The sequence below is a fragment of the Salvia hispanica genome, chromosome 1, assembly GCF_029641045.1.
Source record: "Salvia hispanica isolate PSC_SH4W2 chromosome 1, Shi_PSC_v1, whole genome shotgun sequence".
NCBI lineage: Eukaryota > Viridiplantae > Streptophyta > Magnoliopsida > Lamiales > Lamiaceae > Salvia > Salvia hispanica.
This window is the reverse complement of record NC_142692.1, coordinates 2,890,078-2,904,167: the sequence shown is the minus strand read 5'-3', so window position 1 is coordinate 2,904,167 and position 14,090 is coordinate 2,890,078. Positions and strand designations below refer to the sequence as shown.

The window sequence follows — 14,090 nt, the reverse complement described above, 5'->3', positions numbered from 1 at the left end:
AATGAAAATGGAAGAAAAAAGAAATAAAAGGTAGGTCTTTATAGAGCGACGAAAGAGGGATCGAAAAAATAAAATGCAATTTATGGCTTTTTTGTTTAAATAAAAATAAGTTGTAGAAAATGATAATACCAGATAGTACATTTTATTTAATGGATTAGTTGTCTTCCAACAAAATCACCAAAATAAATATTTATTGCTGTTAAAGGTTTAATATGATTGGGAGAATTTTATATATAATCAAAAGAATAAAGTACTCCCTCCGTCCCGCTTAAGATGACACGTTTTCCTTTTTAGTTTGTCCCAACTAAGATGACATATTTCCTTTTTTGGTAACTTTCTCTCTCCAATTAATACACTCAACCACTTTTTCTCACTCCTATTAAAATATCTATCTTTCTTTATCTCTCTACTTTAATACTTACATCCACCTTCTCTCTCCAATTAAACACTTTAACCAATAACTTCTAAAACCCCGTGCCGGCTAAGCAATGTGTCATCTTAGCCGGGACGGAGGGAGTACTACTTATATGAGTTTACTGTGCTTAAGTAAATTTTGTAAAAAGTTTTATTTAATAAGACAAAGATATTCCTTATGATGCGAGTATTATCTATATGCATCTTTTAACTTATTTCAATTTTCCTTATAAGTAATTCAAAATATTTAATAATTTAAGTTACACTCGGTTGAGTAGGTGCACGCACGATGCACGCATATAGAATCTTTATTTATAAGTCAGACAATTCTTGTATACACTCTCAAGAGTGAGGATTTTCTCTCTTGGCTTAGTTGGAATATTGTTTCTTATGATTTTTCTAATTAATGGAGAATATAAAATAAAACCGAACCCAAAAAACTATGTGCGTTTACATATATATAAAAGAAAAATCATGAACGGAAATTCTACTACGTAGAAAATTCAATTCGATTTTACCAAATAAAAATAAAGCAAGATCTAAAACTCACGCATTCTCTAAAGAGAAACGATTTCTCACTAGTAAATCAGACTGATAAATTTTGATCCTCTATAAAATATAAGTACTCAATATACATACAACTCAAACCTGGCTAGTTTGTGACTTGAATCGACTCTTTTCCAATTTCGCTTATCGTCAGTAGCTATATTTTTTAGGGGAGAGAGAGAGAGTGAGGGGCGATGCTTTTAATGAAGATGGAATAAGAAGGAAAAAAATAGGTTTTTATAGAGCAACTGAAAAGGGAACGAAATAAGATGTTAATAATGATTTTTTTTTGGCTAAATTATGTATGTATATAGTCAAAAGAAAAAAGTATATAAGTTTAGCATCTTAAGTAAATTTTAATGAAACTTTTATTTAATAAGATAAAAATATTCCTTATGATATCACTATTACCTATATGCATCTTTTGACTTAGGTCAAAATACCTTTTTAAATAATTCAAACTATTCAATAATTTAAATATTGAAGATTTTATAATATTTTCACCTTCAACCAACTATCAACATACAGCCCATTGGGCGCTTACACTATAAGCAAAGAATTACACATCTTAAATAATATGAAGCTTTGTGGGCCCAACAGATATATAAAGTCTATAAAGTTCACAATACTTTTAAAGTTAACAATTCTTTTAAACGCATTTTCATCGGTAACACAAATTATTTACTAATTTAAATGAACCACAAAAGAAATTAAATGATTTGTGTGTGACAGAGAAGATAATTGCATTACAAAGTATAAAAAGAATCTTTGTTAACAGATCTGAAAATTATTGTATACACTCTCTCGAGTGAGGAATTTAACTTTAGGCTTAGGTTAGGATTTGTCTCTTATGATTTTTCAAATTTTACCCCAAAATAAAAATCATGAACGAAAATTCTACCACACTAAAAAATCAATGCGGTTTCGAAATAAAATCTAATCAAGATCCACGGCTCATGCATTCTTTAAAGATAATTGATTTTCACAAGTAAATCAAACTGAAAAAATATTGAACTTTAATGAAATATGGAGTATATCAATATATATACAACACGAACCTGGCTAGTCGTCTTAATTAAAGAACACAATTTGTGACTTGAATTGACTCTTTTCTACTTTTGCTTATCGGCAGAGAGAGCTATTTGGAATATTTTAGGAGAGAGCGAGAGAAAGGGGGCGATGCTTTTAATGAAAATGGAAGAAAAAAGAAATAAAAGGTAGGTCTTTATAGAGCGACGAAAGAGGGATCGAAAAAAAAATGCAGTTTATTGCTTTTTTGTTTAAATAAAAATAAGTTGTAGAACATTATAATACCAGGTAGTACATTTTATTTAATGAATTAGTTGTCTTCCAACAAAATCACCATAATAAATATTTATCGCTGTTAAAGGTGTAATATGATTGGGATTAATTATGCATAATGTATGTTAGAACATAGAAGCACGCGAATAAATTTAGAACCATGATTTAACCTATTTTGTAGAGGAAGAATAATAAAAAAAAAGTCCACTTGCACGAACTCACAGGAACACGCACAAATGTGTTTGTGCGTGCGATAGAGAGCGATAGTATGTATATTACTTTGTACATTGATTTATTAATTTGTGACGATAAGATTGTGATTTTTGTAAATCTTTTAAGTAATGATTCATAATTTATGAACAAATATGAAATTTGGATGCCATTTTGACCTCTGTAACGAAAAGCGCATTAATCCGCCGCAGCAAATTCCCCAATCTACCCCGAAACCGAATACCATCGAAACCCTCCCACCTCAGACCCTTTCCCGTCATTAAACGTACCTCCATCGGTTGGAGATTGACTTAAATTCTTGACTAATCATGCAAAATTTCCTCATCAATATCACTGTTTCAGCTGACAACTCTCTCTCTCTCCCTCTCTCAAAATTGCAGATGAAAATCAAGAACGGGTGAGGGCGCCGGGGGGGGGGGGGGGCTACGCATACGCATCGAGCGAGAAGGCAATTATCATCACCATCGCGTTGTTCCTCGCCTTCACCGTTATCATGGTGGGCCTCCACCTCTACATTCCTTGCTCATTGCCCGTCTTCCTTCTTCTTTTGCTTCTTGTTCACACTCAAGTATCCGTGCGCAAAAGCTTCTAGAACTCTCGTCGTTGGAGGCCTACGCCTCGTGCTAAACCGTGTTTGGTTCGAGCTAGCATTGTTTTTTGTAGCGATCATATCTTGCTCGTGGACCGAGTGATCAGCAGAAAAGGAGCCAGCCTCGGCCTCTGGAGGAAAGTTGAGGTCAATAAAAAACTGAGGTTCAATGTTGCTGCAGCTGCTTGTGGAAGGCACTATATCATTATTCTTGCTTACTTCATCTTCATCTTGACCTCGAGTGGTGCATTTTTTGTGCACTAATGCAGTTCTTGCATCAGGGGAAGTCGCACGAGCTTCTTCATCCGCGGCCATGACATCATGGCCGTGTTTCTTGCCTAGTATTGTAGCCTCATCAAGCATTTCACGACCGATCTCAGCTGCAGATGGGAAGGTTCTGAATTCGACTACCTTCCCATCTAGGAGGCCTGTATCCACAACAGTGAGGGAAAAACCGCAATGATTCTCATCATTAGGCAATCCACGTTGTTCTGCCTCGTTGCTGCAACCAACGCCTCCTTGGTCGAGCTCGAGCAGGGCAGGCTCTTGAGCAACCTTTCTCAACACATCAGCCACATTGCCAAAATATTGTTCACCTCTCACCAGTTCCCTCCTCGAAAATCTCTTCACTCCGGGAATAAGAAAAACTAGGCTAGGACTTGCATTTGAAGTAGCAACGTCTCTGTAGTTCGGGGCCTCCTCCGAATGCCAGCCACATTCCAGCAGACGCGGCCAGACTGCCTCCCAGAACAGATCATTCGATCTGGCCTTGCTCAGCCGGTGCTCTCCACTCAACAAGTTCGATATCTCAGCTGTTGTAAGTGAGGTATACACCTTCTCTGATGGCACATCCTGGCATGCCTTTGAGTGTCTCGTAGCCATTGCAGTGAGATCTTGATGCTCTCTCCCAATGGCAACGGCTTCCACAAGCAACTCTATGCCAATCATCGCCTTCAAACGGAAGGCATACTCTGCTACTGATATCTTTTCATTCTCAAATGATTTAGATACCTAGAAAGAAAAAACAACCAAATGCACAAAATCAGCACAAAGAAATTGCACTAAATGAGCACATTTCTGCACTACTTGGCACTCAATCAAGAAAAAATGCAGATGTTTAGACGAAAAGATCAGCAATAAGTACCTCCAATAGAGCATTCTGAGACTCCTCCCCTACTCTTGGTAGCACCCGAGAAAGAAATTCTTGCAGCCTTAGCCCATAAAATAATCCCCGGCCTAATTTGCGTCTCTTGTGCTTAGCGCTGAACCATCTGCGATACTCCGGTGAAGAGTAGAATTCCCCATAGTAGTACGACTGCACCGCTAACATATCCTTCGTCGCAACAAATTTCTTTATCTCGACAAAGTTCTTTGCAAATATGTACAATCCAAGAAGGAAACAGCCCTTTTCAGCTTCAGACCAGCATTCATCACAGATTTCAGGCACCAAGCGATAGTCTTTACCACTGCGCTCGTCTATTTCATCCATCCGATCAAGTGATCCCCTCATACCAGATTGCTCACTGCTTATCCATGCCAACTTTATACGCGAACCAATGTGGAAATTTTGCAGGGAATCAGCTCTGGTCTCATCATCTGCACAGTCCATTGAGTGAGACACAGTGTTCGAATCTCCAAGAAATTGAGGCAGTTCAGCCTGATATTCATCCCCAACTCGAGGCGCGTTTTTTGGCTCCCCAAACGAATCATACAACGAGGATGCAACATGATTCTCCATACAATTAGTCATCTGCCAACTAAAGATGCATCAGTTTGTGCAATATCAAAATTAGATAGGAATAAAATAGTACAATTAAGAAGTTAGTATTATCAATAAAATAACAAATATCGATTAATTGTGCATAATATATGTTAGAACTTAGAAACACACGAATAAATTAGTAGTACTACTTAAAATAGAACAATGGTTTGACCTATTTTGTAGAGTAAGAATAAAAAAATATGAGTCCACTAGCACGAACGCGCGGGAACACGCACCACAGATGTGTTTGTGTGTGCGATTGAGAGCGATATACATAATTACAGACATTTATATTACGTTGTGCATTGATTTATTAATTTGTGACGATAAGATTGTGATTTTTGTACGAGCTTTTAAGTAATAATTCATAATTTATGAACCAATATGAAAAGAATCCAATTGTGATTATTAATAAAAAATGAAATATAGATAACAAATGAATTTAACAGTTGGGAAAATGAGTTGCCTCCTGAAAATACAACAATTAAAATACAATGTGATTTTTCGCAGGCATAAAGGATTACTATGAGTTTGGGTTGCAAAGGAAAAGAATCAACTTATAATAAATTGGTGTAATTCAAATAAACAACTAATAAATTCGACTAATCAAGTGCATGTAAAACTTACCGTTATTGAAAGGTCTAATTGGTATAAAAACAATTTTACAACCAAAAGATTGTAAAGTTGACAATATTTTAAAATGTGTTTTCAGTCTTTAGTCAAATAGTTATATAATTCAAACAAACGAAAAAAATTAAATAATAGGCGCGTTGGAGGAAAAATAATCTTATTGTAAGATATAAATTGACTTAATGTGGCTGCTGTAAGATTGATTGTCTAAATTGACTAAAGTAATAATGGGGCTTTTATTTCTATGTGAAAAAAATAGTCAACTTACCATTAGTGAATTAGTATAACAATTTTATAAGTAGGACTGTAGAGAATCTATAAAGATCACACCACTTTTGAACACATTTTCATCGGTGACACAATTATTATCTAATTCAAATGAAGGGTAAAAGTAATTAAATGAGTAGCGTGTGAGAGAGAAGAGAATCGCTTTGCAAGGTTTAATTATCGCAAAAATCATAGGATTTGTAAATAGTAATTCGGTTTAGTGATAATAAAATGCAAATACACTCAGTTAAGTAGGTGCACGCACGATGCACGCATAAGGAATCTTTATTCACATGTCAAGAAAATTCTCTCGAGTGAGGATTTTCTCTCTTGGCTTAGGTTAGAATTTAGGAATATTGTTTCCAATGATTTTTCTAGTAATTAATATATAAAAGAAAAATCCAACCCAAAAAATTATGTGTGTTTACATATGGAGTATATAAGAGAAAAATCTCGCTAATCGAAACTAAAATCACATACGGAAATTCTACAATCGCTGAAAATTCAATTCAATTTTACCAAATAAAAACAAAGTAAGATCTAAAACACGCGCATTCTCTAAAGAGAAACGATTTCTCACAAGTAAATGAGACTGGAAAATATTGATCCACGATAAAATATAAGTACTCAATATACATACAACTCAAACCTGGATAGTTTGTGACTTGAATCAACTCTTTTCCAATTTCGCTTATCGTCAGATACACAGCTATATTTTTTAGGAGAGAGAGAGGAGAGGGGGGCGATGCTTTCAATGAAAATGGAATGAAAAGAAAAAAAAAAGGTAGGTCTTTATGGAGCACTGAAAAGGAATCGAAAAATACGATGTTATTAATGAATTTTATATATATAGTCAAAAGAAAAAAAGTATATAAGTTTAGTATCTTAAGTAAATTTTATAGAAACTTTTATTTAATAAGACAAAAATATTCCTTACGACGTCACTATTACCTATATGCATCTTTTGACTTAATTCAAAATAACTTTTTAAATAATACAAAATATTCCTTTTAAATTATTCAAAATATTCAATATTTTAAGTATTGATGATTTTATAATGTTTTCCCGTTCTGTCAACTATCAACCAACGACCCATTGGGCTTACACTATAAGCAAAGAATAAGAAAGAAGGTCCATTAGATTGACTTCTACACATCTTAAATAATGTGAAGCTTTATGGGCCCAATAGATATATATAGCCTACAAAGTGCACAATACTTTTAAACGCATTTTCATCGGTAACACAAATTATTTACTAATTTAAATGAACCTCAAAGGAAATAAATGATTTGTGTGTGACAGAGAAGATAATTGCATTACAAAGTATAAAAAGCATCTTTGTTAACAGGTCTGAAAATTATTGTACACACTCTCTCGAGTGAGGAATTTCGCTTTAGACCTAGTTTAGGATTTGTCTCTTATGATTTTTCCAATTTTACCCCAAAATAAAAATCATGAACGAAAAATTCTGCCCCACTAAAAAATCAATGCGATTTCCATATAAAATCTATTCAAGATCCACAACTCATCCATTCTTTAAAGATAATCGATTTTCACAAGTAAATCAAACTGAAAAAATATTGAACTTTAATGAAATATGGAGCATATCAATATATTACAACACAAACCTGGCTCGTCTTAATTGAAGAACACAATTTGTGACTTGAATCGACTCTTTTCTACTTTTGCTTATTGCCAGAGAGAGCTATTTGGAATAATTCAGGAGATAGAGAAAGAAAGGGGCGATGCTTTTAATGAAAATGGAAGAAAAATGAAATAAAATGTAGGTCTTTATAGGGCAACGAAAGAGGGATCGAAAAAATAAAATGCAGTTTATTCCTTTTTTTTTTTAAATAAAAATAAGTTGCAGAAAATTATAATACCAGGTAGTACATTTTATTTAATGAATTAGTTGTCTTACAACAAAATCACCATAATAAATATTTATAGCTGTTAAAGGTGTAACATGATTGGGATTAATCAACTATATTTTTTAGGAGAGAGAGAGAGAGAGGAGAGGGGGGCGATGCTTTTAATGAAAATGGAATAAAAAGGAAAAAAAGGTAGGTCTTTATAGAGCGACTGAAAAGGGATCTAAAAATAAGATGTTATAAATGAATTTTTGTGGCTAAATTTATGTATATATATAGTCAAAAGAAAAAAGTATTTAAGTTTAGTATCTTAAGTAAATTTTATAGAAACTTTTATTTAATAAGACAAAAATATTCCTTATGACGTCATTATTACGTATATGCACCTTCTCTGATGGCATATCATGGCGTGCTATTGAGTGCCTCGTAGCCATTCCAGTGAGATCTTGATGTTCTCTCCCAATGCCAACGGCTTCCACGAGCAACTCTGTACCAATCATCGCCTTCAAACAGAAGGCATACTCTGCCACTGATATCTTTTCATTCTCAAATGATTTAGAAACCTAGAAAAAACAACCAAATGCACAAAATCAGCACAAAGAAAATGCACTAAATGAGCACATTTCTGCACTACTTGGCACTCAATCAAGAAAAAATGCAGATGTTTAGACGAAAAGATCAGCAATAAGTACCTCCAATAGAGCATTCTGAGACTCCTCCCCTATTCTTGGTAGCACCTGAGAAGAAATTCTTGCAGCCTTAGCCCATAAAACAATCCCCGGCCTAATTTGCGTCTCTTGTGCTTAGTGCTGAGCCATCTGTGATACTCTGGTGAAGAGTAGAACGCCCCATAGTAGTACGACTGCACAGCTACCATGTCCTTCGTCCCAATGAATTTCTTTATCTCGACAAAGTTCTTTGCGAATATGTACAATCCAAGAATTGCTTTAAGCAACTATGAGTCTGATAATTAGGATGTGTAATTCGGTTTAATGATAATAAAATGCAAATACACGGTTGAGTAGGTGCACGCCTTATGCACTCATAAAGAATCTTTATTAGCAACTAAGAAAATTCTTTACACAGTCTCTAAAGTGAGGATTTTTTCTCTTGGCTTAGGTTAGGAATATTGTTTCTTATGATTTTTCATACATCTCTTTCCCCCCTAAATCCAACCCAAAAAACTATGTGTGTTTACATTATATATATATAGGAATGTATTCAGGTCAGAACGCTAAGTATATGTAAAACTCAAAACACTTGCAGTCCATTGGATCTTATGATCTAACGGTTAGATTAATGCCACGTGTCATCTAATGATGTAGAATTTTAGACTAATAATGTAGCTCGGATAATAATGTAGCAATTTAGGTTAATAATGTAGCATTTTAGTTTAATAATGTACAGTTTTAGTCTTACAATGTACATTTCTAATCTAATAATGTACCTCGCCTAATAATGTAGATTTTTAGTATGATAATGTAACTAATCACGACCATCCAATCTAATAATCCAAGGGCTGTGATTTCTGCTGTGTTTTACACTAAGATGCTGTAAGGACCCTAACACACCCCTATATATATATATATATATATATAGGGTTTTAATCTATAAAAACCAGATTTAAATACAGAAACGCAGAACACAGTCATACGTAGGACATTTTTAGGTCATAGTTAATTCAATTTTAGGTCATGCTAACAAAGCATGACCTAAAATGATCTTAACATGACATAAACTCAAATATTATAATATGACCTAAAACTACTTAATTATGACCTTCCGTGTTTTGGGTTAATTATTGACCATTAGATCATCTAATCCTAGGGCCAAGATTTGGGATATATATATATATATATATATATATATATATATATGGAGATGATCAAAATAAGAATGTATTTAAATCCAAAAATGCAGCCCAAATCTTGGCCCTAGGATTAGATGATCTAATGGTCAATAATTAACCCAAAACACGGAAGGTCATAATTAAGTAGTTTTGGGTCATATTATAATATTTTGGTTTATGTCATGTTAAGATCATTTTAGGTCATGCTTTGTTAGCATGACCTAAAAATAAACTAACTATGACCTAAAAATGCCTTACGTATGACCGTGTTCTGCGTTTCTGTATTTAAATCTGGTCTTCATAGATCAAAACCCTATATATATATAGGGTTTTGATCTATGAAAACTAGATTTAAATGCAAAAACGCAGAACACAGTCATACGTAGGGCACTTTTCGGTCATAGTTAGTTTATTTTTAGGTCATGCTAACAAAGCATGACCTAAAATGATCTTAACATGACATAAACCAGAATTTTATAATATGACCTAAAATTGCTTAATTATGACCCTCCGTAATTTTGGTTAATTATTGACCATTAGATCATCTAATCCAAGGGCCAAGATTTGGTCTGCATTTCTGGATTTAAATGAATACTTGTTTTGATCATCTCCCTATATATATATATATATATATAGGGAGATGATCAAAATAAGAATGCATTTAAACCCAAAAATGCAGCTCAAATCTTGGCCCTAGGATTAGATGATCTAATGGTTAATAATTAACCCAAAATACAGAAGGTCATGATTAAGTAGTTTTAGGTCATATTATAAGAGTTATGTTTATGTCATGATAAGATCATTTTAGGTCATGCTTTGTTAGCATGACCTAAAAATAAACTACCTATGACCTAAAAATGCCTTACGTATGACCGTGTTCTGCGTTTCTGTATTTAAATCTGGTCTTCATAGATCAAAACCATATATATATATATATATATATATATATATATATATATATATATATATATATAGGGATGTATTCAAATCCTTTTCATATCTTTTGTCCTTTTTCCTTCTTAATCCTAGCCCCACGATTTTGTCATGTGACGGTTAGATTAATGCCACGTGTCATTTAATAATGCACATTTTCATTCTAATAATGCACAGCGCCTAATAATGCAACATTATAGACTAATAATGCACATTTTCATTCTAATAATGCACAGCGGCTAATAATGCAACATTATAGACTAATAATGCATTGATCACAACCATCCAATTTAAGGATCCAAGGGCTGAGATTAAGAAGGAAATAGGACACTTAGGGTGCAAAGGAGCCTAACGCACCCCTATATATATATATATATATATATATATATATATATATATATAAAACAAAAATCACGCTCATCAAAACTAAAATTATAAACGAAAATTCTATCACACTAAATATTCAATTCGATTTTACCAAATAAAATTTAACCAATATCCAAAACTCACGCATTCTGAAGAGAGAAACGAATTTTCACAAGTAAATCAAATCGAAAAATTTTGATCCTTAATAAAATATAAGTACTCAGTATTCATACAACTCAAACCTGACTAGTTTGTGATTTGAATCAACTCATTTCCACTTTTGCTTATCGTTAAAGAGAGCTATAATCTTTTAGGAGAGAGAGAGACGGGGCGACACTCTTAATGAAAATGGAAGAAAAGAGAAAAAAAAAGGTATGTCTTTATAGAACGACTGAAAAGGGATCAAAAAATAAAATGTAATAAATAATATTTTTGGCTAGATAAAAATAAGTTGTAGAAAATTATAATACCAAGTTATTTTATTTAATGGATAAGTTGACTTCGAACAAAATTATAAAAATAAATATTTATCACTGTAATAGTTCTAATGTGACCGAGAGAAAATTTTCTAAATACATATAATGAAAAGAAATAAGTAGTACTATAAGTTTACTACCCTAAGTGAATTTATAGAAACTTTTATTTAATAAAACAAATATATTCCTTATGATGCCATTATTACCTATATGCATTTTTAACTTATGTCAAAATATCCTTTTAAATAATTCACAATATTCAATAATTTAAGTAAAGATGATTTTAGAATGTTTTCACCTTCAACCAACTACCAACCCGCAGACCATTAGGCTTACACTATAAGCAAAGAATAAGAAAGAAAGCCCATTAGTTTGACTTCCACACATCTAAAAGAATGTGTAGCTTTATGGGCCCAATAGATATAGATCACAATACTTTTTGAACGCATTTTCATCCGTAACAAAAATTATTTTCAATTTAAATGAATCGCAAAAAGAATTAAATGATTTGCGTGTGACAGAGAAGAGAAATTCATTACAAGGTATAAAAAGAATCTTTATTAACCGGTCTGAAAATCACTGTACACACTCTCTTTCAAGTGAGAAATTTATCTTTTGGCTTAGGTCAGGAATTTTGTTTCTTAAGATTTTTCTAATCTTACCCCTAAATAAAAATCATGAACGAAAATTCTACCACACTAAAAAACCAATGCGATTTTACCAATTAAAATCTAGCCAAGATCCAAAACTCATGCATTCCTTAAAGATAATCGATTTTTCACAAGTAAATCAAACTGAAAAAATATTAAACCTTAAATGAAATATATCAATATACATACAATACGAACCTGGCTAGTCTCCTTAATTAAAGAACACAATTTGTCACTTGAATCGACTCTTTTCTACTTTTGCTTATCGGCAGAGAGAGCTATTTGGAATATTTTAGGAGAGAGCGAGAGAAAGGGGGCGATGCTTTTAATGAAAATGGAAGAAAAAAGAAATAAAAGGTAGGTCTTTATAGAGCGGCGAAAGAGGGATCGAATAAATAAAATGCAATTTATGGCTTTTTTGTTTAAATAAAAATAAGTTGTAGAAAATGATAATACCAGATAGTACATTTTATTTAATGGATTAGTTGTCTTCCAACAAAATCACCAAAATAAATATTTATTGCTGTTAAAGGTTTAATATGATTGGGAGAATTTTATATATAATCAAAAGAATAAAGTACTACTTATATGAGTTTACTGTGCTTAAGTAAATTTTGTAAAAAGTTTTATTTAATAACACAAAGATATTCCTTATGATGCGAGTATTATCTATATGCATCTTTTAACTTATTTCAATTTTCCTTATAAGTAATTCAAAATATTTAATAATTTAAGTTACACTCGGTTGAGTAGGTGCACGCACGATGCACGCATATAGAATCTTTATTCATAAGTCAGACAATTCTTGTATACACTCTCAAGAGTGAGGATTTTCTCTCTTGGCTTAGTTGGAATATTGTTTCTTATGATTTTTCTAATTAATGGAGAATATAAAATAAAACCGAACCCAAAAAACTATGTGCGTTTACATATATATAAAAGAAAAATCATGAACGGAAATTCTATTACGCAGAAAATTCAATTCGATTTTACTAAATAAAAATAAAGCAAGATCTAAAACTCACGCATTCTCTAAAGAGAAACGATTTCTCACTAGTAAATCAGACTGATAAATTTTGATCCTCGATAAATTTTAATCCTCAATATACATACAACTCAAACCTGGCTAGTTTGTGACTTGAATCGACTCTATTCCAATTTCGCTTATCGTCAGTAGCTATATTTTTTAGGGGAGAGAGAGAGAGTGAGGGGCGATGCTTTTAATGAAGATGGAATAAAAAGGAAAAAAGTAGGTTTTTATAGAGCGACTGAAAAGGGAACGAAATAAGATGTTATTATTGATTTTTTTTGGCTAAATTATGTATGTATATAGTCAAAAGGAAAAAGTATATAAGTTTAGCATCTTAAGTAAATTTTAAAGAAACTTTTATTTAATAAGATAAAAATATTCCTTATGATATCACTATTACCTATATGCATCTTTTGACTTATGTCAAAATACCTTTTTAAATAATTCAAACTATTCAATAATTTAAATATTGAAGATTTTATAATATTTTCACCTTCAACCAACTATCAACATACAGCCCATTGGGCGCTTACACTATAAGCAAAGAATTACACATCTTAAATAATATGAAGCTTTATGGGCCCAACAGATATATAAAGCCTATAAAGTTCACAATACTTTTAAAGTTAACAATTCTTTTAAACGCATTTTCATCGGTAACACAAATTATTTACTAATTTAAATGAACCACAAAAGAAATTAAATGATTTGTGTGTGACAGAGAAGATAATTGCATTACAAAGTATAAAAAGAATCTTTGTTAACAGATCTGAAAATCATTGTATGCACTCTCTCGAGTGAGGAATTTAACTTTAGGCTTAGGTTAGGATTTGTCTCTTATGATTTTTCTTATTTTACCCCAAAATAAAAATCATGAACGAAAATTCTACCACACTAAAAAATCAATGCGGTTTCCAAATAAAATCTAATCAAGATCCACGGCTCATGCATTCTTTAAAGATAATCGATTTTCACAAGTAAATCAAACTGAAAAAATATTGAACTTTAATGAAATATGGAGTATATCAATATATATACAACACGAACCTGGCTAGTCGTCTTAATTAAAGAACACAATTTGTGACTTGAATTGACTCTTTTCTACTTTTGCTTATCGGCAGAGAGAGCTATTTGGAATATTTTAGGAGAGAGCGAGAGAAAGGGGGCGATGCTT

General features: G+C 32.4%; 1 protein-coding gene across 1 annotated transcript; it reads right to left on the bottom strand.

The window, feature by feature from the left end:
* Positions 1–3,016: 3,016 nt before the first annotated feature.
* Positions 3,017–4,832, bottom strand: LOC125221442 (uncharacterized). The gene is made up of 2 exons (XM_048123562.2): positions 4,227–4,832; positions 3,017–4,093 (listed from the first exon to the last, which is right to left on the bottom strand). Exons 1-2 carry the CDS (start codon positions 4,830–4,832, stop codon positions 3,017–3,019), a joined length of 1,683 nt encoding a protein of 560 aa, XP_047979519.2.
* Positions 4,833–14,090: the final 9,258 nt, after the last annotated feature.

Coding starts and splice junctions, on each gene's coding strand:
- LOC125221442 (XM_048123562.2), bottom strand. CDS start 4,832: ATGACTAATTGTATGGAGAATCATGTTGCATCCTCGTTGTATGATTCG. Junction 4,094..4,226: donor CTCAGAATGCTCTATTGGAG/GTACTTATTGCT, acceptor TTTTCTTTCTAG/GTATCTAAATCATTTGAGAA.